Source organism: Akebia trifoliata, unplaced genomic scaffold, assembly GCF_017979445.1.
Source record: "Akebia trifoliata isolate Shusen 1 unplaced genomic scaffold, ASM1797944v1 Contig00961, whole genome shotgun sequence".
Classification (NCBI taxonomy): Eukaryota; Viridiplantae; Streptophyta; class Magnoliopsida; order Ranunculales; family Lardizabalaceae; genus Akebia; species Akebia trifoliata.
Window position 1 is genome coordinate 2,375 of NW_028237373.1, and position 26,508 is coordinate 28,882.

General features: G+C 33.7%; 2 protein-coding genes across 2 annotated transcripts; both read left to right on the plus strand.

Annotated features, from left to right (window-relative positions):
* The first annotated feature begins 1,715 nt into the window (after window positions 1-1,715).
* Window positions 1,716-9,933, plus strand: LOC147380808 (tropinone reductase homolog At2g29360-like). Its single transcript, XM_086431220.1, has 5 exons — window positions 1,716-1,863; window positions 1,972-2,179; window positions 8,761-8,977; window positions 9,248-9,354; window positions 9,544-9,933. Exons 1-5 carry the CDS (start codon window positions 1,784-1,786, stop codon window positions 9,715-9,717), a joined length of 786 nt encoding a protein of 261 aa, XP_086287346.1. The 5' UTR covers window positions 1,716-1,783; the 3' UTR covers window positions 9,718-9,933.
* A 3,794-nt stretch (window positions 9,934-13,727) lies between these two features.
* LOC147380809 (noroxomaritidine/norcraugsodine reductase-like) lies at window positions 13,728-19,451 on the plus strand. Its single transcript, XM_086431221.1, has 5 exons — window positions 13,728-13,889; window positions 13,964-14,171; window positions 18,471-18,687; window positions 18,799-18,905; window positions 19,004-19,451. The coding sequence occupies exons 1-5, from the start codon at window positions 13,807-13,809 to the stop codon at window positions 19,175-19,177; spliced, it is 789 nt and encodes a 262-aa protein (XP_086287347.1). The 5' UTR covers window positions 13,728-13,806; the 3' UTR covers window positions 19,178-19,451.
* The last annotated feature ends 7,057 nt before the right edge of the window (window positions 19,452-26,508 follow it).

Genomic DNA, 26,508 nt, shown 5'->3' on the forward strand with positions numbered 1-26,508 from the left:
AGCGTAGATCTACAGTTCCTGAACTAGTCACGTTAGATAGTTGATTGACTTTGTCATATGGGGTGGTCAGATTATCACAACTCGAAAAAGTGTGAATGAACACTCATAAGTCAATCAAACAATTATATTAAGTAAGAATAATAAGATCAATTTCATTTGGTATGGTTGTGTGCTGTGAGCAAATTAATTTGCTCACAGACCAACATTGTTTTGACATGTGGCACTGATGATTTAAATAATAAGAAGGAAATTTAATTTGCTCACAGCACAACATTGTTTTGACATGTGGCACTGATGATTTAAATAATAAGAAGGAAATTTCTCTCTCCGAGGAGCGTAGATCTACAGTTCCCAAGCTAGTCACGTCAGGTAGTCGATTGAGTTTGTCATGTGGGGTAGTCAGATTATCACAACTCGAAAAAGTGTGAATGAACACTCATAAGTCAATCAAACAACTATGAACAATTATATTAAATAAGAATAATAAGATCAATTTCATTTGGTATGGTTGCGTGCTATGAGCAAATTAATTTGCTCACAGACCAACACTATTTTGACATGTGGCATTGATGATTTAAATAATAAGAAGAAAATTTCTCTCTCCCACCCACACACCCACTATGAGAAATTGTTATTTTTATATTTTAAATCTTAAAAACTATTGTGGGATTCACATGGATTATCATGTTGACCATTGAATACCACAATTTTCTAGATGTCATGAAAAATTTCATGATATAAAAAAATAAATAAAATTTTCAATTTTATTAAGAATAATAAGATCAATTTCCTTTGGTATGGTTGCGTGCTGTGAGCAAATTAATTTGCTCACAGACCAACATGTGGCATTAATGATTTAAATAATAAGAAGAAAATTTTTCTCTCCCACCCACACATCTACCATGAGAAATTGTTATTTTTATATTTTAAATCTTAAAAACTATTGTGGGATTCACATGGATTATCATATTGACGATTGAATACCAAAATCTTCTAGATGTCATGAAAAACTTCATGATATAAAAAAATAAATAAAATTTTCAAACTTAATCATAGTGTTGAAAAATAAATTTGTTTTTTTAAAGTTCATAAAATTTCTTCCTCTACCACGTTTTTGTATTAGATCATATTTTTAAATGCAACAAAATGATTTTATTTAAAAATTTGGATTTTTTTTTTATGACGGTCCGGAGAAAAATTCTCTTATTATTGCGTATGTCATCAACTCCACATGTCAAAACGTTGTTCGCCTGTGAGCAAACAATCACTCGTATGGAGTTGGTACATGTATCGAGTGTAAACACTACAGGCTAGGATTAAAAATGGAAATAGTCGGTAGAGTTTGGAAGACTGGTGGGTGTAAATCGTAACGATAATACTTCCATCATGATGATGTCCAACATGTCGTCACCTTGTTTAGAATAATGTGCAAATGTAGATCATATACATCCGGAAGAAGGTTAAAACCTTACTTGAACACCTCAGATCTTGCCAGATTGATTGTATTTAGTAAAAGAAGATTTTTGATATCTATGTGGAAAGATTTGAGCTGCGAGAGTAGGGTGTTAAATCTCTTCCTAGTTTATGCGATCCAAACTCTTCTCTAGAAATCCATTTCTTTTTGACTGAGGTTATGAATGGGATGACTACACGTGTCGCTTCTTCTTCCACAAGACGAGGCTAAGATGTTTGGTGAAGCTTACTAATTTAATATGAAATTAATTACTTATAGAGACCAAACAAAGTGAGAGAGTCTCAGAGAGAAAGAGAGAGGGGGAGAGAGATGGATGATGGAGAGAAGAGGATGAGATGGTCTCTCAAAGGAATGACTGCCCTCGTAACTGGTGGTACCAAAGGAATTGGGTCTCTATCTCTCTCTCTCTCTCATATACACACACACACACACACACATACAGACAGAGATTGTTGTTTTTGACCTTTTGTAACTCTGTTAGTTTGTTTTATTGTCAGTCATGCAATAGTGGAGGAGCTCGCTGGCTTGGGAGCGTCTGTCCACACGTGTTCCCGCAAAGAAGCTGAGCTCAACCAGGTCTTAAGTGAGTGGACTCAGGTGGGTTTCCGAGTCACTGGCTCGGTCTGTGATGTATCAGAGAGAGCCCAACGAGAGAAACTCATGGAGGAGGTCACAACCGTCTTCAAAGGGAAGCTCAACATCTTCGTAAGTTTATTACTTATCAGTTCAATTTTCTAGTGATATATTTAGAATCGTGATAATCCATGGTTTTTTAACTCGGTATCGCGTCTCGTCTCGTTCAGCTCCGATACCGAGTCGTCTCGGACGAGTTTTCCGATACTTTGAGACGTCTCGTGAGATAACTCAATCGACTCTCCTATTGTAACAAGTTTGAGAAATGTAGATTTATACGTCTCGGGAGACAAAACTGTGCTTCCCCATAAAAAAAAATGTGTCTCAAGGGAACCATGTTTATCAAGGAGGCGTACAAAGCTACGATTCCCCAACTTGTTACATCATGGGAGTCCATTGAGTGTGCCACGTGGGGTAATCAGATTATCACAACTCATATATTTATTATTATCCTAATCCTCTCAAAGTCAAATTTCCTAGAGGTTTGTATAATTTTTCTTGATAATCTCATATTCTAGAAAAGTCTTTTTGTACTTTAGGCCCCGTTTGATAACATTACCAAAATTTGTTGTCCGATTCTACTATAAGAAGTAGCTATTAGAAACAGTTGTAAAAAATTGAAACACTGAAAAGCTTGTTTGATAGTCTTGTAAAAGTATTACGTTATTTACCAGAATTTAATAATTATTGTTTGATACAGCTGTTGGATTCTACTATATTCTAGTAAAATATCTAAAATACCATTAATGTTGAGAATGCACCCAGGATACACAAAAAATAATCAAAATACCCTAATAAATATCTAATTCTACTAAATATATATAAATATAATAAATTTATATTAAAAATTATAAAAATAATTATTTTAATTTAAATAAATTTATAAATTTTATAATTCTATCAAAATTTCGGTAGCATCTCTTTTAAAAAATGGACATAAAATTTTTTTTATAAAGAAAATAACTGCATAATACACAATCCAACATCCACATAACATCTCATTTATATTCTGACATCATTTAAATATAATAGTCATAGTCAATATGATTAGTCGAACTGAAATAAATAAAAACATAACAAATATGCATCCAGCAAATGTATACAAAATATATTTTTCATTCTTCTTATTTGTTTTGGTTACTTTATCTTAAGTTAACATTATCATCGATATTATCAATTTCATCTATCCACACAAAAGACTATGTATGTTTATATAAAGTAAAATAACACGTGAATTAATATCAATCTAATTATATAATGAGAAATGTTCAACACCAAACCATTTATCTAATAATTTGCCTAACATGTTTTGTCTTACATGGGTTAGAAGTTTTAGAATGGGCTGATTTTTGGTGAGAATGATCTTTATGGTTAGAAGATCATCCTCACCAAAAATCAGTCCATTCCAAAATTTCTAACCCCATGTTTACAAGTTAAAAAATCATGGACCGTCCATTTTTTGTAAATCATTTGTGATGGGGTTAGAAGTTTTGGAATAGGCTAATTTTTTGTGAGTATGATCTCCTCACCATAGAGATCATCCACACAAAAAATCAGGCTATTCCAAAACTTCTAACCCATGTAGGACAAAACATGTTGGGAAATAGTTGGGTGCCGACCGGGACCCTTATATAATTAGACATCCAACATTAATATCAATGAGATATTACCTGTCAAGATGGATGCGTATAAAACATCTTTCCATAATTTTCTTTTGTTTTAGTTGTAATTAATGTCATCATTTATCCACATGAACAAAATGGTAAATAAGTATAGTTTGTCATCAATGCTATTTATCATACATAAAAACAAAAATAAATAAACATAAAATTTTGAAAATATAATTAAACATTGTATAATCTTTATCCCAACATCGAATAATAATATTTATAGTTACAATACAAAGTAATAAATAGAAAATGAAAATGTATCAATGATTACCAATATAAATGACATCCGCTATTGAATACTTATGTATTTTCATTGTTTGTTAGCTCTAACGACCTATTGATGAGGGAACTGAATACTCTTGATCATTGATATCATTTTCTTCATCTTCTATTTATCATTTTTTCTTGAGTCGAGCAAATTCTTTATTAACAATGATATGTTTTCTGATAAAATTATGCAATGTCATGTAGACAAGAACAATATTTTGTTGTTTGTCCAAATTATATGAACACATCAACTTCTATATTGATCATTTTGCTTTCAAAACCTCAAAAGATCTGCTCGATCATGTTTTCAAGTAAAAAATGTAAATGGTTGAATAGTGTTTTTCGACTATTTCCCCGTGATCTCCTGTACTCTTATATACACCTTGATAAAGTGTGAGATAACCATCCATAAGTGGGTACCCAACATCTACCAAATAATATTTAACTATTATCTAAAATAAAATAAAAATTTTATATTAGAAATAAACGTATATAATTGACAAACTTTTATGTACAGACCTAGTGGAGGATATGAAAATTTTAAACTAGGACTATTCAATATATCAAAGAAGACACATGAATTATTAGTCGACCATTCCCAACCAACCATCACATGAGTGAGCAACATGTCAAACAAACATGTTGTCATTATATTTTATGTAGGTCCTTATATCCTCGATATCGTACTTGTTCTTCTATTGGTACAAGTGCACTAACGTGTGTTTCGTCTATTGTTCTCATATTATCCTACATATATTTCAATACATTAATCTATAAATATTAATAAAACAAATATTTTTAAAGTATAAATATAACAAATTATCTTAAAATAATACTAAAAATATGGATTGTTATGGATGTGCGAGGAGACATCATTGAGGTTGAAAGGTACAATTAAGGATATTGACAAGTTCATAATAGCCAAAAGAACCATGTTGAAATACTTTCTAACTATTTGAATTGAGTGAATGAAACGATTTGTAATTATTCTTTACCCTTGATTGTGTTTTATTATCAATAAGAACATCGTTACTTGTTTTTTTAAAAATAACGTATCGTCCCATCTTTAGTAGGCCTCGCTCCTCCAAAATGGTATACATATTCAGAAAGGCATGTCTTTCCATTCCAAAATGGTATAACAATGTGTAACATGTAATAAGATTATCATTTAGTGTATCCTGCACAACGTTAATCATCATGTACCGACTATTACTATGTGGTTCTCTACCTAAAAAATTCTCATAATAAAATAAGGAACCTAGGATGACTCTTATCGTGATTATATTTAAAATACCTGGCTCAACAATATTATTGGTATCACCATCTGAATCGATAGTATCAGTTATATCATCATTTGAATCGATAGTATTTATAGTATCACCATCTGAATTCATATGACCTGTGTTTGAATTAAGTGTAAATTAAATACAAATCAACTTACAATAGATAATATAAAAAACACAATTAAATGATATCCACTACATACAACATAATCATCATCCATAATATTAATCACAATATCCATTTAACATAAAATAAAATATATATCTAACAGATTATATTGCACCATATTAATGCAAAAAGTAACCAAAGTATATTGTACCGTATTAGTGTAAAAATAATCAAAGTAATCAAAATATATTGCATCCTGTTATCTAAATTTACGCACGCAAGTATACGTATCGAAACAAGTAATAAAGTGATAAGAAAGTATCATTTTCACGGAGACTAAATACCAATCTAATGCTAATTACCAATTTATCTCACTCTAATTTTATCCAAACAAAAGTAAAAATAGGATTTAAAAATAAACAAAAAAAATAACAGAGAAAATAAATTTGTAGATTTAAAATCAATGAGGGATAAAATCTAGGTTTATAATTTCTTCCAAACAATCCACTTGATTAAATTATCTTTCCTTCTATGATAAATTAATCCACTATAATTGTCACCCAAGAGCATTAAATTCTCTACAAGCCTCTGTCGATGGTCATGTAGAAATACCATTCTAAACTAACTCCTTATATGTCTATGAGAATTAAATCAAGAAGAATTCATTAAAAATAAGCTCTCATAAAGGATGCACACGCAACGTGAGTATATGTCTTTCTTAAATTAGCGTATGTTATTCTATCTAGGTCATGGATACAAAACAACTCTGTCGATATTATTAAGGTTCACCGATTCAATTCAATCAATGGCCAGTTAATTAAACCGCAATAAACATAGGATAAAATAAACAATCACATGTGGAATCATAGAAGAAAGAAATAAAATTAATCAAATATCATGAATGGGTTCCATTATAACCCTATAATAGAAATTAGTTCATCATTGAAAAGAAAACAAAATTACAAAAGTATTCAGCCATTCTTAAAGATTACAAATATCAAGAGAAGAGATAAAGTTTAGAAAGATAAAACTCAAAAGTAGAATCTCCAGCTCTCGTCCTCCTTCTCGATCTTGTGCCTCCAAGAAAAATCCCAAAACTTTTGTTCCGGAACAAGGGTTAAACTTTTCTATTTATAGGTATTGAGTCATTAGGGTTTAAGAGTCCCAAAATCTGTCTTTTATTCGACCCCAAAAATTAACGTGTAAATCTAGAAACGTAAGCAGGCCATGGCCTCAAAACATGTCATGCCGCAACTTGTGTTTTCATATTTCTGTTGTGCAATTCTTGAATTCCCGTCGCGGCCTCGTTTTCAATCAAGCTGCGGCTTGAAAACTTTTTAGCTTGTATGCTTAGCTTCCTTCTTTCGAGAGTGAACCAATTTGGAGTTAGAATTTCTCCTAAATGTTGCCGAATATCCTAATGTTCCATATTGTTCCTAAATTGTAAAATAAGCATAAAAATCAAATAAAAACATTGAATCACATAAAAAATATAAAATAAACTAAACTTAACTAAAAACAACTAAAAGACTCTAAAATTAACAAAATATTATATTTAAAAGTGGTTAATTTGTAGGTATAAAATCTACTTATCACACCCTATTAGTACAAAAAGTAATTAATGTATATTGTACCTTACAAATGCAAAAAGTAACAAAAGTAAATTGCACCCTATAGGTACATCTTAAAACCAACATAAATATATGTAACATGAAAAAAATGTTTAAAAATCCCTTCCAGCCAGAAAATCAATCATCTCGTTCTCTAACCACCCAAGACGAATAGCTATTAATCGTAACCCACAAAAAATCTTTCTAAATTATTTACTCTTTATAAACATTTTCAACACAAAATAATACAGATCATCATTAGAAGTTACATTTGTTAGTTAGTCTAAGAGGTCAAGGGACTCTTGAATACTAACTTTCTTAACATGAATGAGGTTGCTAAAAATAGATGTCTGTGTGTGAAATACATTTACGAGCTTTATCTAGTGTCAGGCCAATTCGCATAGTAGTAGTCATCTTCTATCTATGACCTTGAGGCTGTAGAATATTACTATCTCTACATCGAACGAGGTCTGTAAGTGGGGATACAGTAGGGGTAGCATCATCCTCAAATTCATCAACATCATCAGGAGTCAAGTTTAGAGGTGTTTGAGACTCCGGAGGTTGGGACTCTATGACATCATCTAGATTGTCCGCATCAAGATTCTCTTCCTAGGCTTCTGATGCAGATAAGATTGTACCAGATGCAACCACATCCACCCACTAGTAGCATATGTGCCTCTAAAGATGATTTCCAATTGTTTCGCAAATTTCAAAGGTTTCGTTCGGAATATTGCATCTTTTGGATGATGTCTAAATTACATAAAAATACAAAATTCTTAAAATAAATAGAAGAAAAAATTAATAAAAAAAATATACATTTAACCACCCATCCCACCACTCGTCACTTGCATCTATTATGTCGGTCTCAACATCATAAGAGACACCAATATTCATGCAAATCTTATTCCAACATCTTCAAATGCTTTTTTGTCTATCCCTTTGTTCTTCATTTGCCCTTTATCATAATAAACTTTAGTTTTTTTTTTTATAACTCTTTCACTATGATTTCATATGCAATCTTGTCAAGTACTTTGTGTGGTCTACTCCCCTTCTTTACTAATTCATAGCATATCTCGATCAAAAGTTCATGTTGTTTGGGTGTCTAATTTGCTTTTACACCTTTTGAATTCTTATCCTTCATCTGACAATGGTAAAAAAATGAATCACTTTCATTTGTGTTTACAAACCGAAATAAATATACATCAATAAAAAAAACCTATGAAAATTTCAAACATCAAGAGCTATATAATTACAAAACCCATGAAAATTTCATCCTCCAACTGACGATTGTCAAAAAAATTACATCATTTCGGTTGATGGGTTTAGCACAATATTATATGCAATATGTAATCTTGTCAAGCACTTTACGTGAATCTTACTTTCTCTGAATCTCTGAAACGAGTTGTGAAAATTTTACCTTAACACGTAAAATCGTTCCTTGGTGAACAGTCTCTAATGCCAATACAAAGATATTACACCTCCAAACAGAAGACATGACAGAAACATATTCAGTAGGAACCATCATGCATTCATGATTCATTCGACAATATTGATGATATATACTTGTGGGTATTTTATTCTGTCATTGTTCTCCTTTGATACCCGATCAAATCTTGATTTTCCTTTTTTTCCTTGTGCCGAACTTGGGAGAAGAGGAACATACCAAAATATTCACTTGGGATTGACTTGTTCTGTTTTTCTTGCGGCGAAATAGATAAACAATGTTGGGACAAGTATATCAAAGCCATTTGTTGATCATACCGTCGAAGATTTCTCATTCATGATGGCTACCAACTTTGAATCTGCTTACCATTTGTGCCAACTTGCATACCCTCTTTTAAAAGCCTCTGGAGAAGGAAGCATTGTTTTTATGTCCTCTATTACTGGCATGACAAGCATAAATTTGTGCAGTATTTATTCAGCAACCAAAGGTTTGGTATACTCTTAGGAGTCGTGCTGGGGTGAAAGAAAGGGGGATACAGGGGTGACACAATGACTTGGTGGCGTGCACATTACCGTAGATGCTTTTCTATGAGATACGAGTAAAGAGCATCTACAGCTATGCACGTGCCACCATGCAATCCTTGTGTCTCCGTTTGTATCATTCCAGCATTAGTCTACTCTTAGTGGGTTTGAATTTAGTTTCCAAGCTCAAATTTGCGAAATAAATAAAAAAAATTTCTATATATTGACCTTATTAGGAGCAATGAATCAACTAACGAAGAATTTGGCGTGTGAGTGGGCGAAAGATAATATTCGGACTAATAGCATTGCACCTGGACTTATAAGAACCCCCATGGTGGGAGAAGTAAGTTCTACTACTACCCCTCTATTGCATTTTAATTCTTTTTGTTTTTCATTTTTTTTAATTAGATTAATGATACCAAACACTCCAAATTCTAATATCAGAGCAACCGATTAAACCATCTCAATATGCTAGATGTAATGTATGACGATTAATATCTTTATTATTTATTTTTATTTATTAAATCTTCAGGCTCTTGAAAACAAAGAGTTCATGAACAATTACATTTCTCGAACTCCTCTTGGCCGCATCGGAGAGCCTAAGGATGTTTCATCATTGGTGGCGTTCCTTTGTTTACCTGTTGCTTCCTACATTACTGGACAAATAATATGTGTCGATGGGGGCCTTACTGTCAATTGTTTATAGAACAAAATGGTGATCTGTTAATTATCAATTATTATTATAGCCAATATTTTGTCGTTTGGAGTGATAAAAGTTCTTCAAATCTTGAAGAATTGGAACTTATATGTATAAAAGTCAAATAAGTCGTGATAGTAATTTAACACAAGTAATGGATGTGTGAGACAATATCATCTTTAGTGTGCATATATATGATCTCGAAATCAAATCCATCTTCACTTCTCTTTGATTTAAAATCAGTTATGATGTTGGTTTATAACATAATGGTGTGGCAATATCACAGCCCAAACTATAATACCAATGGAATGTTGAATTTTACTATGAGCATTAAAATAATAAACCCTCAAATATATCAAAAATTTTAATTTGTGATAGGAACCAATCTTGGGACTGACTTCAAATCAACATGTATCAAGGTAATCTATATATAATAATCAAGCTCATTTTCATATTTGAGGTGAGAAAGAATGGATTGCAAATGTTACAACCTGGCTTGCTATATTGTTTGAATTTCATTTGTATCCCAAAGGCTTTTTTCAGCTACTTCATAAGATTCATGGTAGCACTTTGGTGCAAATTGAAAGTAAGGGGAAGGCAAAAAACAATCGAGGGGTTGGCTCAATGACAATTTGGGACTGATAAGTGGTTAATGCTCGTAGGTCGTGAGGTTGATACTCAATATGAGCATTAATTCCTAGTGGGGTATTATTGAAATTTTCTAATACCTCTTGTACGGTTAAGGTTTACTATAAATTCATATGATGTAATTTTAATTTGACATATAGTAAAAATTCAGCCCCTCGCTCCTATGGATGTAGGCACATCGTTGAATCACGTTAAATCTGTATGTTTTTCTTGTTTTATCTTTTCGATATTATTCATCTAATTGCTGCACCTAGCACAACAATAGGCTAATGCTAAAAAAAAAAAAAAACCAAGAAGATTGGCCCTCAAAGAGGTTCTGGTACAATTCAACTGGAATATTAGATGATGAAAAATTGCTGAAACCCTCAGCATTAGTGCCTCCCCTGCGAGCAAGCCAATCAACAGCTCTATTGGTTTCATGCCAAGCAAACTCCAACTCAATGGATTCAAAGCTCAACGTAGTGTTTCGAATTTCTTGAATAAGACTCATAAATTTCCAAGGTGAGTCGATTTGTTCAAGATGCTTTGAATCGCAACCAAGGAATCAGAATTCACGATAATTTTGAAGAGGAATTGAAGATCAAACCTCTGAGAATAGCTTCCAGCTCTATGGCCGTGATGTCTAAATGATGAGACCAGCCCAAACCTGCTGTAATTAGCTCACCATTATGATTCCTAGAGATAAACCCGTAACCAGCACCACTGCCAAACAGAAGGAAGTTTCCATCGAAGTAGCTACTCAACCTTGGTTTTTATGTTTACCTTTGCACCCCAACTCTGAATAAGATTCAACTCATGGAAATTAGAGGAGATCCTCGAACATCAGTGAAGATAAACAGAGTCACCATTGAGGTTATATTGATCAAAAAGTTACATTCTCGCCAAATATGGAAGATCTTAGAACAAAATAAAGTACTGAGGATAGTTGAAATACTAGAATGGTTATAACCAATGAAGATAACTTCATCCTTCAGAGTCCCCACCATGTCCCTCGTAATTCCAGCCTAGGAAAGGATTCTTTTCTACACCTCACTACTATAATGGCATTTAAAGAGCAAGTGGTCATTTTCTTCACTATCATTTCGGCTGAGAACACATCGAGAAACCAAAAATAATTCTTTTCCTTAGATTTTCAATTGTCAGTAAACTTCTATTCATCGCAACCCAAGCTATGAATGAGTGGCAAGGGATTTCAGCCTATTCCAATCCAAACCAGCTTGTGCAAATGAATATCAAGATCTACTTTTCTAATTGACTCCCAAGCAGATCTATATGTGAAATTACCATTCGCTGTGCATGTCCACACAATTATGTCCTTCTCATTCTTAACTAATGACATGGCCCATTTGCCCCACTCCCTCACCTCTCTTCATTTATTGTCCCTCCCTCAATTTTTTTAAGATAACATTACTCCTGGACTTGGGCCTTCTCTCCTAGACTAAATGAAAATGACCTAATACCTTTTTCTTCAACCTCTTAACAAATTTTTTTTTTTTGAATTTTCTCCCATAAACCATTCGACTTCAAGCTCTTCAACCTTACCATTGACTATACTTTGCCCCCATTGTAAGAAAATCCTGGCTCTGCCCGTTCATGAAGGATTCTTTGAAAATAATCATATCTTGTTGACGATCTCAAGGTGTGATTGATTCACTAAAAAAGGTTAACTCCACAATAAACATGACTTGCACCTTGTGTGTTAGAGGTGAGTCAGTTTTTATTGTCCTTGCAAAGAATGTCTCGTATCTTTATTATCATCATTAACAAAGCCTCTTCCAAAATGGGAGTAAATTGAATTATCTCAATTGGAAAGCATTCGGAACCCCAAAAGAGAGAGAAACATTGGTTTGAAAGTTTCGGAATGCTTTGATTTTTTGTGAGGATGATCTCTTCCTCATCTCTCTAGTGAAGAGTATAAGGAATTCAATCCGAAATTCCCAATCTGCAAGAAACAAAAATAGAGAAAATACACACGTCAAAAAAGAAAGCAATCACACATACAAGACAATATTTACGTGGTTCGGCAATTTGCCTACGTCCACGGAGTTATAGAGATTTTACTATTTTCGAGAAGAATTACAAAGTACGGCTCAAGTCCCAAAGACGATAATCAAAACCTTAAAACAAATCATAATCACCAAAACGGCTTCTATATACTACACACAGGATTCACAACGGCTTCTATGAACTAAGTCTCAAAAAATATCCCATCAAAATACCACGCAAACATTATTCGGGTCGGGTCGGGTCATCAATCGGATCAAACATAACTAGGCTCCACAAAGTCCAACAAAGAGATCATCCTCACAAAATCAGCTCATTTCGAAACTTCTAACCTTAGTTTAAAAGTTGAAGAATTGTGGACCGTCCAACTTTTGAAAACCATTTTTGATGGAGTTAAAAGTTTCAGAATGGATTAAAGAGATCATCCTCACAAAAAACCAATCAATTCCAAAACTTTTAACCCATGCATTGAAAAACTATTTAGCTCTCTTTAGGACCTTATCCCAAAGTACGACGTACCTTTAAATAGAATAGAAAAAGAAATGCAGTTGAATGAAATGTTACTTAAAGATAAGGACAGCCTACAATACAAAAAATTGTTGTTTTTGTGAGGTTATATTCTGGTACCACTAAATTAGTCTCTTGGCAGCTTCTACTCGACATCTTATTCGAGAATTTTCTATATATGGTCCCCCAACACTCCATTAGGATTTTTATTAGTTAACATTGGAAAGATCGTGTTCAATTATAACTCATCGTCATCATCATCGAAGCCTTATTCCAAATGCTAGGGTTGGTGTAAATGAATCATTCTCCTATTCAATTCGAACTAAAGTCATGTCTACTATTGTTGAAAGTATATTTAATTACCAATTTCTACCTTCTCTAATCATGAAAATGTCAAATTTTGTAAGTAGATAAGACGGAATGTGACTTGTGATACATCAATGAATGGTAATTCCTAATGGGTTCTAAATCAGATTAATTCAATATCCCTCTTTAACAATTAAATCAAGTAATCAAAAGGCTATTTACAATCAAAGCCGATATTGCGACTCCTCTTCGTTCTTGCAAAATCAAACAATGGAGATAATCTACTCCAAACACCAACACTGCGTGACACAATAAAAATGATTGGAACTTATTGACTAGTATTAGGGAGGCAGAACACTTGTCCAATTTATAATGCTTGTCCCATTTCTGCCCACCATGGAAATTTCATCAAAAGTTGTTCACGTGTTGGGAAATTTCTTTATTCAAAAACAACCGCAAATATTGCTATTGATGGATAAGAGGACAAACATATGATAGGTTATGAAAAATCCTAGAAACATAAGATAAATCTATAAATAATTGAGAGCAACAAACAACCACCCAATGCACAGTTATAACCTTTTATATTTATAGAGAACAACAGTTAGTAACTCAGATAAAAGCTCTAACTATATGGAAGAAGCAGCACATAAAAGGAGAAGATGGTCTCTCAAAGGAATGACTGCTCTCGTCACTGGTGGAACCAAAGGAATTGGGTCTCTCTCTCTCTCTCTCTCTCTCTCTCTCTCTCATACACACAGAAACTTATGTAACACTTCTTTTTTCTCAGCCGTGCAATTGTTGAGGAGCTTGCAGACATGGGAGCATCTGTCCACACGTGTTCCCGGAAAGGAGCCGAACTCAACCAGGTCTTGAGTGAATGGACTGAGTTGGGTCTCCGAGTCACTGGCTCGGTTTGTGATGTATCAGTGAGAGCCCAACGAGAGAAACTCATGGAGGATGTTTCAACCATCTTCAAAGGAAAACTAAATATACTCGTGAGTTTTTTTTTTTTTTCAAATTTATAATTTCGACTAAGGTCAAGGGGTTTTCCTATAAATAATGATCTAAACAAATAATGGGGCTGGGAACCTAATTTGCATCTCTCATATCTTTTCTCTCGGAGGGTAACCTTTCCTCTTGCTAGGGGCTTCCCTTTGATCTGAGGAGCTACCATTCTCCCTCGAAGATAATCATCTCCATTAACATCACCTAAGAGCTTATCCTTCATTTACACCCTCTACAATTACTATTAATGATGGTCTGTACCTAGTTGACATGGCAAGTGTACAGAACCGTAGATTTTTTCCTTGTGCATCCCAATGAAAAAAGATCTATGATTATATGCACTTGCCACGTCAACCACGTATGTTTTAACCTTATAATTAATTCTGAAACCTTAAACTTTTAGGTACACGATTTCCTTTATCTAGGATAAATTGTAACTATTAACCAACCAATTACTCCGAAAGATCGATCTATTGAAGAAAGGGAAAATAATATGGATATAAAAGGGTCACGAGACTTGACTGGGGAGCTACCATTCTCCTTCCAAGATAATCATCTCCATTAACATCACCTAAGAGCTTGTCCTTCATTTACGCCCTCTACAATTACTATTAATGATGGTTTGTACCTAGTTGACGTGGCAAGTGCACAGAACCGTAGATTTTTTCCTTGTGTATCCCAATGAAAAAAGATCTATGATTATATGCACTTGCCACGTCAACCACGTATGTTTTAACCTTATAATTAATTCTGAAAGCTTATACTTTTAGGCACAACATTTCCTTTATCTAGGATAAATTGTAACTATTAACCAATCAATTACTCTGAAAGACCGATCTATTGGAGAAAGGGAGAATAATATGGATATAAGAGGGTCACGGGGCTTGACTGGGGTATGACACACCCACCCAAGAGTGGAGGAAAATATATACTTAACACTCTCCTTCACTCATAAGTGTGGAAAGATTTGAACCCCTGGCCAATACGAACCTAGCGCTCTGATATCATATTAACCAACCAATTACTCCAAAAGACTGATCTGTTGGAAAAGGGGAGGACAATGAATATAAGGGGATCATGGGGCTTGATTGGGGTATGACACACCCAAGAGTGGAGGAAAATATACACTCAACTTGGGGTAAATCGATACACCATGTTCATTATCTCCTATTTTTGGTGCATATATAATTTCGTGAAATGTGGCGGGTAGTGGTTATGAAATAATGTGCACTTTTCATTCGGGATTTCCCACAGTAAATCATTGCATCTTCCTTCAATTCCTTAATATTTACTTTTGATTCCTTAATTTTCGTCATTTCTTTGAAGTTCTAGACATCATTAATTGGTCTTTTGAGTAGGGTTGTCGATTCCTTAATATTCATTTTTGATTCCTTAGTTTTTCTATTTTTAAGGAACGAGGCCCTCTAGAAACTAAAACTCTCTTTTGAGAAGAATCAAAAAACCATCTTTAGAATCTTATAGGACTTCCCTATTCATAGAATTATTGGGGAATATAGTACAAAAACTACATGCAAATACAAAACTGCCCCTGAATGAAGTTCTGTCAAGATAGCGAATGGCATTCGTTATCTGTTAGCACGTACCTTTTATTCATTTTTCTTCTTCTTATTCTTGTTGATTTACTTCCATCTTCTCACTTCTCTTAGATTGCCCTTTCTTGTACTTCACTTCTTGGTAAAATTTGTGTATATTTCAAATAGCAAATGAGGTGAGACCATGACATCATCCAACATAAAATCCCATTGATGCTTGCCAACTAGAGAGGAGCTCAAGGGTGAGCATCAGACTAAAATTTTGATAAGACTGAAGTCCTCTTGAGTAGAATTTACACATACAAAAATTGAATGAAATCAAATCAAGATCTCCCTGTGAACTTTTTTCCTACCCCAAATTGAATCAACCATCCTTGATTTTTATGTTATCTCGGATTGAATCAACCATCTCTGTGTCTTATCAAACTGATTGGCAAGTGTCATTAATCTTTTTTTCACCTATAAACACATAAGCCCCCTTGATGTTATCCTACCAAAGAGCATCTCAAGGGATGGCATCAACACCAATAACCGAGTCATGTATTGAATGAAAAGAATATACTTCTAAGGATAAAAGTGTCGATCACATTCATACTGAACCAATAACAAACCCCTTGAATGTTTCATCTACTCTTTGAACCAAAATTCTTTGAGAACAATGGACGTTGAAGAATGAAATCACTACTTCGAATCTCAATGAAAGCACCATTTTAAGATTTGGGACAAATTGAGGGAGTCAATGAACTTGAGTTCATCATCTTGTTCCCATCATGAAGATAATGGATCAAGGATCACTCTCAACACGATGAGGTGGTTAGATCAAGTTTTACTTGGAGAATAAGAAAATAAGAAGAAATTACAAGAAAACTAAGAAAATGGGAACTTAGAGAACAAGAAAACAAAAATCAATGCAAAAAAAAAAAAAAAAAATCAGAAATACCATTAGGAAATTGAAAATAAAAAGCATATATTTGAAGCTTCATCAATCGGAGTTTTCTCTCATGGTGAGAGAGAACTCCTTCTCTTTCTACTTCATCATCTTCCCCAAGCTTCCTTCTCTCTTTTTCTATCTCTTAGGAATAAAGCTCTCTCTTTTGGGAAGAACCAAAAAATCACCCCTAGAACCTTAAAGGACTCCATTTTTTTATGAATTATACGGGAGTTTATTACGAAAACTACATACAAATACAAAACTGCCCCTGAATGAAGTTCTGTTAAGATAGCGAATGGTCATTCTAAACTTTAAAACAGAGGATTTTATTTAGACCAAGATCAAAACCAAGTGAGCAAATCAAAAGAAAAAAAAAATGAAGGAATAAAGAATAAGAAAGGAAGAATCCTAAATTTCTATCTTAAATTAGTGCTCTGATACGTAGAAATCTAAGTTAATAGAAAAGAGAAGGAGAAGAACAAATCGAGGGGAAGAGATATTAGAGAGAGGTCTCCTCTCTCCCCTATTTATATTAATTTTGGTCAAAATACCAATTTGTCATTTTTACAATAATATAAATTCTAACATACACTATTCATTCGTTGTTGAAAATCTCAGTTAAAATAAGAGAGACAGTTGTGTGAAAGAATACAAGTTCCGATTTCACTTTCTTAAATACAGTCATTCCATTCTGTTTGTTTACTAGTTTATTATTTCAAACTAGATTAGCAATCAGGTATTTCTCTAAATACATTAGGAATAACATTCATGCATTTATGATCCATGTAACAATGTTGATACTACTTAAAGGGTATTTTACATAGTTAAATAAAATTTTTGGTCAAATTATGTAACCACAAAAATCGTTTTGAAATTTTACAGTGAGTGTAAAGAAAATTACTTTTGTAGTGAACTTACTCTTATACCTCTTTATTTTTAAAATCAAATCACTACAAAAGTTATTACACAGATGGAAAATGTACATAAATGTTTGAAAGCTGTTCTTTTTAAGTAACTTGACCAAAACTTTTATCGACTTTCACCTTACTTCTAAAACTGTTCTATTTGGTCATACTTCTCATTTAGGGAGTGGATCCTCTGTAGCTTGTTTGAATGGTTGAAAGAGGGTGGTGTTTATAGGACACTAAAATCTAACTGTTTGAAATTAGGAATTCAGTCGTCGTCCATTTTTAAAGAGTTGGATGATTGAGGGCAATATATGTATATTTTTTTTATTCTTTTAAATGAATCTAGGTCATAAACACTGTTGACCTGAATTTTCTTTTTCTTGTACATGGGGGCATGAAAGGCTCACTACAAAGGATCCGCTCCCTCTCATTTGATATCTAAAATAAGGGTATTGTTAGCGTGCACACATTAAATTAAAATAAATACACTTTCGAAATTGGATTTTGTACCGAAAATACCCTTAAAAAATTTATTTTTACTGAAATAGCCTCAGATTCCAATTTCCGAAGTGTATTTATTGCACTTTAACGGGTGCCCTTAGGGCACAAGTTAACAAAATCCATTTAATAAAGGAAATATTGTTTTTTTTTTCCCTTCCTTGAGACCCAAAATAAAGGAACATGTTAAATTTCCATCTTTGATTGAAAAAAAATTTTGCTAGCTGAAATCCAGGATCCACCAATCTCATTTACCCAATTGCATCTCTAATTTACGAAAGTACCCTTGTTAGTTACAAAACTACCATTGCTTGCTTGATGTGGCACGCAATGAAGAGTCTGTGAGCAAAAAATCAGTCACCTTGGATTGATTTGTTCAGTTTGATTACATTGAAATAGGTAAACAATGCTGGAGTATTCATACCGAAACCAATTGCTGGTTATACTGCTGAAGACTTCTCATTATTGATGACTACAAACTTAGAATCAGCTTACCATTTGTGTCAACTTGCACACCCTCTTTTAAAAGCCTCTGGTGAAGGAAGCATTGTATTCATCTCCTCTATTGCTGGTGTGAACAGTATACATATAACAAGTGCTTATGCAGCAACTAAAGGTAAAGTACTTTTTACAACTAAAAAATAATATAACTTTGTAAGACTTTTGTTTTCAAAGCTAAATGTTTAAATATTAAAAAAGATTATAAATTTTATGTTGGATCTATCAGGAGCAATAAATCAAATAACAAAGAATTTGGCGTGTGAATGGGCAAAAGATAATATTCGGACTAACAGCATTGCACCAGGAGTTATAAGGACACCAATGGCGGGTGTGGTAAGATCTACCTTTACTACTATGATAATTTTGTAGACCATATCGATTGACTTGAACTAATAATTTTTATTCTTTTAAAAAAAAAAAATTCTATTCAGCTAGTTGATGACAAAGAATTTATGGAAAAATACATGTCCCGAACTCCTCTTGGTCGCATTGGAGAGCCTAACGAAGTTTCGCCGATGGTGGCATTCCTTTGCCTACCTGCTGCTTCATACATTACTGGCCAAATTATATGTGTTGATGGGGGCATTACTGTTAATTGTCTCTAGCAATAAAAGATATGTTAATCATCAATTAATGGTGTTATTTTACTATTCGGAGTCATAATCTTGTTTGTGTTGGAGAAATGGAACTCATGTATGGAACTAAATAAGTTGTAGTACTAGGACTTGTTGGACCAGATTTGCTAGTTGTTGGCATTATCGTGTTATGAGTTGAGTTAACAGCATCATGTTCAACAAATGCAAGGGTTGGTTAGATACCTTTATGTTGTATGATTCAATTATGGAAGAAGATGATGTTACTTGAAAATTTCCAATTAAATGGCATGGGATTGTTTGGAAATAAATGATAATGATCATCATCATCGAATCCTCATCCCAAACAAAAAATTTGAGTTCAGATAAAGGAATCTTATTCTTTGAGTCAATTATGTCATATATAGCATGTGTTTCATATCCACTCTCACTACTTCAAGCCAAATTTTTGCAGATGTTGAGGATGAGGGCATTTAGATCATTTTTCGGTTAGTACTACAGAGTAGACTGAGGTCACATGTTTGACCAAAAATGTGGCCTGATTGGTAGTATGAACAATATCTAGGCAAACCATAATTTGCAAGGAGTCATAATCTAGTAAAAACCCAAAATAATGAAAACATTACGTTAATTTAATTAAATAATATATGAATAAGGTCGCATTTTTATAAAACTGGGCCATAGTATAAAGTTTTAAACATTTTACATATTTGATCAAAGTGTGTCCTGATTGGTAGTATGAACAATATCTAGACAAACCTTAATTTGTAAGGAGTCATAATCAAGTAAAATAATGAAAACATGTATTGAGTGTGGATACCACAGTCCAACATGATAAAAAAGTGGAATCATGATAATCTGACTACCCACGTGGCAAACTCAATCGACTACCCTAACGTGATAAGTTTGGGAACCGTAGATGTGCGTTCCTCGGGATACATGGTTGCACTTTCCCATGAAAAAAGTGTATCTCGAGGGAATTGTGTTTCCCGAGGAGGGTAGATCTACGATTCCTGAACTTGTCTTATCAAGTAGTCAATTGAATTTTTGACACATGGGGTAGGCAAATTATCACAACTCAAAAAAGTGTGAATGAACACTCATTAGTCAATTGAACAACTATAAACAATCATATTAAATAAGAATAATAAGATTGATTTCATTTGGTATAGTTGCACATGTATTGAGTGTCAACACCATAGGCCGATAAGATAAAAAAGCAGAATCGTGATAATCTGACTACCCCACGTGACAAACTCAATTGACTACCCTAACATGATAAGTTTGGGATCTGTAGATCTGCATTCCTCGGGATACATGGCTGCACTTCCCCATAAAAAGTGTATCTCGAGGAAATTGTGTTTCTCGCGAAGCGCAGATCTACGTTTCCCAATCTTGTCTTGTCGAGTGGTCGATTCGGTTTATCACATGGGATAGTTAGATTATCACGACTCAAAAAAGTGTGAATGAACACTCATAAGTCAATCGAACAACTATAAACAATCATATTAAGTTAGAATAATAAGATTGATTTCATTTGGTATGATTGGGTGCTACAAGCAAATTTGCTCCGAGAAATTTTTATTTTTATATTTCAAATCTTAAAAAGTATTGTGGGATCCACATGAATTATCATATTGGCCATCGAATACTACAGCCTTCTAGATTTCATGAAAATTTTCATGGTAAAAAATAATGTAAAAATTAATTAATTAATTTTTTCAAGTTTAATTAATAGTGTTGAAAATGGATGGCTACCGAGCACCCAAATTTAAAATTAAAAAACAACATTGAAAATTTTTTTTAAAATTTTTTTTTTTTAATCCGTAGAATTTCATCCCCTATAATACTTTTCTATTGGATCATATTTTTGAATAGGACAAAATGATCTTATTAGAAAATTTTGATTTTTTTACCATGGGCCGGAGAGAAAAAACAATCTCTTATTATTGCTTATGCCATTAGGGCCGGTGGGTAGGATATGGAAGACTGGTGGGTGTAGATGGTAACAATAACACTCCCACCTAGGGGTGTCAATGGGTCGGTTCCGGTTCCGGTTCCGGTTCCAATTTGGTTTTTATGATATTTGAAACCATAACCTATATTTTATCGGTTCTGATTCTTGTTGATTTCGGTTCCGATTTTAAAATAAGTGGAATCGGAATCGAAACCATAAAAAATCACGGGTACCCGTTCTAATTCTCAATAATTGAATGAGAAAAATTATTTTAAAATCATTATAATAAAAAATTCTTTCTAAAAAGTAACATATTATTTGTAAAGTATCAACTTAATAATAATTTGTTCCACCAAAATGATGATTTAATGATTTTTATTTTCAAATATTAAAATATATTTCTTTTACAAATAATAAATTTAAAAAGAAATGACTCATTTTAAACTCAAATATTTAGTTTATATGAAATTTGAAGAATTTTATATCATATATGTTAATTTTAAAATATAGGATTTTCTTGATTCATGTATAATGTAAAAATAATTAATAAAATAAATCGATTCGGGCTACCCGTGGATACCCATTGGATAGAACCTAATGGTTCCAATTCTTATCGATTCGATTTCATATTAGACCTGATTCTAATCAATTTCAATAAAAAAGGAATCAGAACGGCCGTTTTTCGTTCCGGTTCCAGCTAAATGCGTACCCATTGACACCCGTACGCCCACCATGATGATCTCCAACATGTGGTCACCTTGTTTAGAATAAAGTGTGAATCCGGAGGAAGGTTAAAAAATCTTACTTGAGCACCTCAGATCTTGCCAGATTGAATATGTTTAGTTAAAGAAGATTTAGATATCTATGTGGGAAGATTTGAGATGCGAGTGTAGGGTATTAAATCTCTCCCTAGTGTATACGATCCAAACTCTTCTCCAAAGACCGTTTCTTTTTGGCTGAGGTTAGACTCTCTCTCTCTCACACACACGCACACATTGGGGGTGCCACAAGCATTACATTGTGATTCTCACAGTTCTGACGTGACTTAGTATCCACGTCACTCATTTAATGATGAGTCAATTGTTACGTCATTAAGTAAAATATTAAAATAGAAAAAAGAATAATTTATCAAAACGGTAAAATTTTCAAAATTAATTATCAAAACGCAATTAATTTCGAAAATGATAATTTTACCATTTTCAAAATTAATATTTTTTTTATTAAAACGATAAAAATAGTAAAATATAAAATTTTAGTCTTTTATTGTTTTACATATGTATTTATCATTTTAATCTTAGAAATAAATTAAAATTCAATTAAATCTTTCTCTCTTTTTTTTTTTTTTAAGTTTTCTAGCATTAAATAGAAATATAAAAAAGGGGAGGATTTTTTCATAATTTTAGTCAAAAATAAAAAAGGGTATTTTCGATAAAAAAAAAAATTTACATTTTATTATTTTTACCATTTTGATAAAAAATATTAATTCTAAAAATGATAAAATTATCATTTTCGAAATTAATTGCTACAATTTATCGTTTTGATAAGCAGTCAAAATGTGATGCATGTTTTGATAAATTTGTAAAAAAAAAAAAGAAAAAAAATCATCTTCTCCTCTTTCTCTAATGTTTCTTGTAAGATATGCAACGGCAGGGACAGAGCTAGTAAGGAGTTGGTGGGGGCAATTGCCCCCACAGAACTTTAAGACACTCCTATATTTTCAATTAATTACATGTCTCATTTGTCCCCACTCCCTCACCTCTCTCCCGATTTGCCCCCACACCCCTCATCTTCCTCTACTTTTTGCCCCCACACCCTCACCTCCCTCCATTCAATTTCTTCGACTATACAGTTAATAATAGTTTGCCCCCATTACAAGAAAATCCTGGCTCTGACCCTGTGCAACGGTTCTCTCCATATGTAATGTACTTCATGGTGCAGAATGAAGAGAGAAACTATTTGAGATGGAGATGCCACTTCAAACAATTCTTCCATAAAAAACATCTCTCTCGTTCTCTTCACCTTCTTCTCCTCTCTCCCTTCTCCACCAATGTAACACCACAAGAGAAATCCAACAACTCCACACTCTCACCATTAAAACTGGTCTCTTCCATCACGACCCGTTCATCTCGACAAAAATCGTTGAATCATGTTGTTCTTCCTTCCAATCTTCTCCTCCCAAATCCATCCATAATTTTAACTACGCTCTTTCCATTTTCCATCAAACCTTTGATTCCTCTTCTTTTCTCTATAACACTCTCATAAGAACCCTCACCCAATTTGGTCAACCTGGTCAAGCTTTCTTGATCTTCTATCTGATGCTCCACGACCCTAAAAAAATTCTTCCCGACAAATTCACCTTCCCTTTCGTCCTCAAATCGTGTGCCAAACTATCCTCCATTGAAGAAGGCGAACAGATACACTGCTTCATTTTAAAAACCAACTTTGGGTCTGATCTCTTTGTGCAGAATTCTCTAATTCATATGTACTTTCGGTGTGGAAACATCGACAGTGCTCGTAAGGTGTTTGAAAGAATGTCTTGCGAGAATGTTGTTTCTTGGAATTCTATGATTGATGGGTTTGTAAAATCAGGGGACATTGTCTCTATCGTAGAATGTTTGATGAGATGAAGAAGAGGAGAAGACTTAACAGGGAAAGAAGAGGAGAAGGCGGTTTTTTTTAATTTTTTTTTTTTTTTTATGTTTCACTTAATGACATGGCAGCTGACTCATTAAGTGCGTGACGTGGATATTAAGCCATGTCAGAACAGTGAGAATCACAGTGTAACACCTGTGTCACCCCAGCATTACTCTTTGTTTTATTGCCAACCATGCAATCGTGGAGGAGCTCGCTGGTTTCGGAGCGTCTGTCCACACGTGTTCCCGCAAAGAAGCTGAACTCAACCAGGTCTTAAGTGAGTGGACTCAGGCGGGTTTTCGAGTCATTGGTTCGGTCTGTGATGTATCAGAGAGAAACTCAAGGAGGAGATCTCAACCGTCTTCAAAGGGAAGCTCAAAATCTTCGTGAGTTTATTACTAATCAGTTCAATTTTCTTGTGATATATTTAGAATCGTGATAAACTGACTATCCCACGTGGCGCACTCAATGGACTCACCTGATGTGATAAGTTGGGGAATAGTAGATCTGTACGTCTCCAACCCCATAAAAAAGTGTCTCGAGGGCTGGCCGGGTGCCTTTGTTTCGAAGAATGGAATCTTAGTTACGAGAGTAACATCCGGGGCAAACCCTTCCAACATAAGTTATTAGAAAAATTTTCAATATTACCATCAAACAACAAAGTGTGGCTTCTGGCCTCAAGACTCAAGGTTCCTTAGACCCAAGGAGGCGAAAGCCCTAACTAACTTCCTTGACACAGAATGGATTAAGTTTGGGAGGATTAGGATAATAAAAAATAAATAAATATATGAGTTATGATAATCTAACTACCCCACGTGGCACACTCAATGGACTCTCCTGATGTGATAAGTTTAAGATCCATATATCTGTACGTATTGAGATTCAAAATTGCACTTTCCCATAAAAAAGTGTGTCTTGAGGGAATCATGTATCTCGAGGTGTACAGATCTACAATTTCCCAACTTATCACATTAGGAGAGTCCATTGAGGGTGCCACGTGGGGTAGTCAGATTATCAGTACTCTTATATTTATTTATTTTTTATTATCCTAATCCTCTCAAGCTCAGATTTCCTAGAGGTTTGTACAATTTTTCTTGATAATCCCAGATTCTAGAAAAGTCCTTTATACTTTACACTACTTGAAAATATCCTAAATTAGACAATTCAAAACCATCGAATTTTTCATAATTCAACAGTTTCACCCGTCAAATTTGTTCGTCAAATTGGGCCATGTCAAAAAAAAATCGACGGTTATAAGCGATAGAGATTATTTTCATCAACCTTGAAAATCGTCGAAAAAGCTAAATTCAACGGCTTTGAGCTGTTGAATCTAATATGTTACTATGCATTGGACAAGTGTGTCTTAGAGGTGACGACGCCATCAAGAGATCCTCGAACATCAGAGAAGATAAGCTGACATAGAGAGTCACCATTGATGTCACACTAATCAAAAAGTTACGTTCTCACCAAATATGAAAGATCGTAAAACAAAATAAAGTAGTGAGGATAGTTGAAATACTAGAATAGTTATAACCAATGAAGATAACTTCATCCTCCACAGTCCCCACCATTTCCTTCGTAATTCCAGTCAAGGAAAGGATTCTTTTCCACAGCTCACTACTATTATGGCATTTGTGGAGGCCATTTTTGTGATTAATCTCGAAATCTAATTTTTAAAAAGATCATTCACCAATAAATCATAAATATTATAAAAAAATTAACGAAAAAGAGAAAAAACACAAAAATATTTTTTACGTGGTTCAGCAAACGTGCGTACTTCCATGGACTCGGGGAGCCATTTCACTATAGATCTCAGATTTCCCTCTCCATAGTTCCTCCTCCTTTTACAATGGCCTCAAGGCCTTTAAATAGAGAACCCCTAATTAAAGTCTTAACCCTAATTAATTACAATTGACGACATTGTCCCTCATCTAAAATATCAATTATATAAAATAAAAAAAAGGAAGAATCCTTTTAAATTAGGATTCTTCCTTAATAAATTAAAATACTCTTCAAATAATGCCACGTGTCTGTCTCGGGATGTGTATTTATAGTGTAGATGAACAATCCGGATGAAAAATGATTTTATCCCTCCACAGCATTTAAAGAGCAAGCTATCATTTCAACAAAGAACGCATCCAGAAACAAAAAATAATTCTCTCTTCCTTAGATTCTCAACTGTCAGTAAACTTCAATTCATGGCAACCCAAGCTATGAATGAGTGGCAAGGGATTTTCAACCTATTCTAAACCACCTTGTGCCAATGAATATCAGGATCTACTCTTATAATTGACTCCCAAGTAGATCTATACATGAAATTGCCATTCGTTGTGCACGTCCACACAATTATGTCCTCATTTTAGCTAATGACATGACCCATTTGCCCCACCTGTCTTCAATTTTTGTCCCCTCCCTCAATTTTTTGAAGATAACATTACCCCTGGACTTGGGCCTTCTCTCATAGACTAATTGAAAATGACCTAAATACCCTTTTCTTTAATCTCTTAACAAAAAAAAATTGAATTTTCTCCCATAAACCATTCAACTCCAAGCTCGTCAACCTTACCATTGACTATACTTTGCCCCCATTGTAAGAAAATCGTGGGTACATGGAGGATTCTTTGAAAAAAGTCATATCTTGTTGACGATCTCAAGGTGTGATTGATTGACAAAAAAAATTTAACACCACAATAAACATGACTTGCACCTTGTGTGATAGAGGTGAGTCAGTAGTTATTGTCATTGCAAAGAA

Excerpts from the sequence above, each read along its gene's own strand:
- LOC147380808 (XM_086431220.1), top strand. The coding sequence starts at position 1,784 with ATGGATGATGGAGAGAAGAGGATGAGATGGTCTCTCAAAGGAATGACT. Across the intron at positions 2,180-8,760 it reads AAGGGAAGCTCAACATCTTC|ATAAACAATGTTGGGACAAG; the intron begins GTAAGTTTATTA and ends GCGGCGAAATAG. Across the intron at positions 8,978-9,247 it reads TATTTATTCAGCAACCAAAG|GAGCAATGAATCAACTAACG; the intron begins GTTTGGTATACT and ends TGACCTTATTAG.
- LOC147380809 (XM_086431221.1), top strand. The coding sequence starts at position 13,807 with ATGGAAGAAGCAGCACATAAAAGGAGAAGATGGTCTCTCAAAGGAATG. Across the intron at positions 13,890-13,963 it reads GGTGGAACCAAAGGAATTGG|CCGTGCAATTGTTGAGGAGC; the intron begins GTCTCTCTCTCT and ends CTTTTTTCTCAG. Across the intron at positions 18,688-18,798 it reads TGCTTATGCAGCAACTAAAG|GAGCAATAAATCAAATAACA; the intron begins GTAAAGTACTTT and ends TGGATCTATCAG.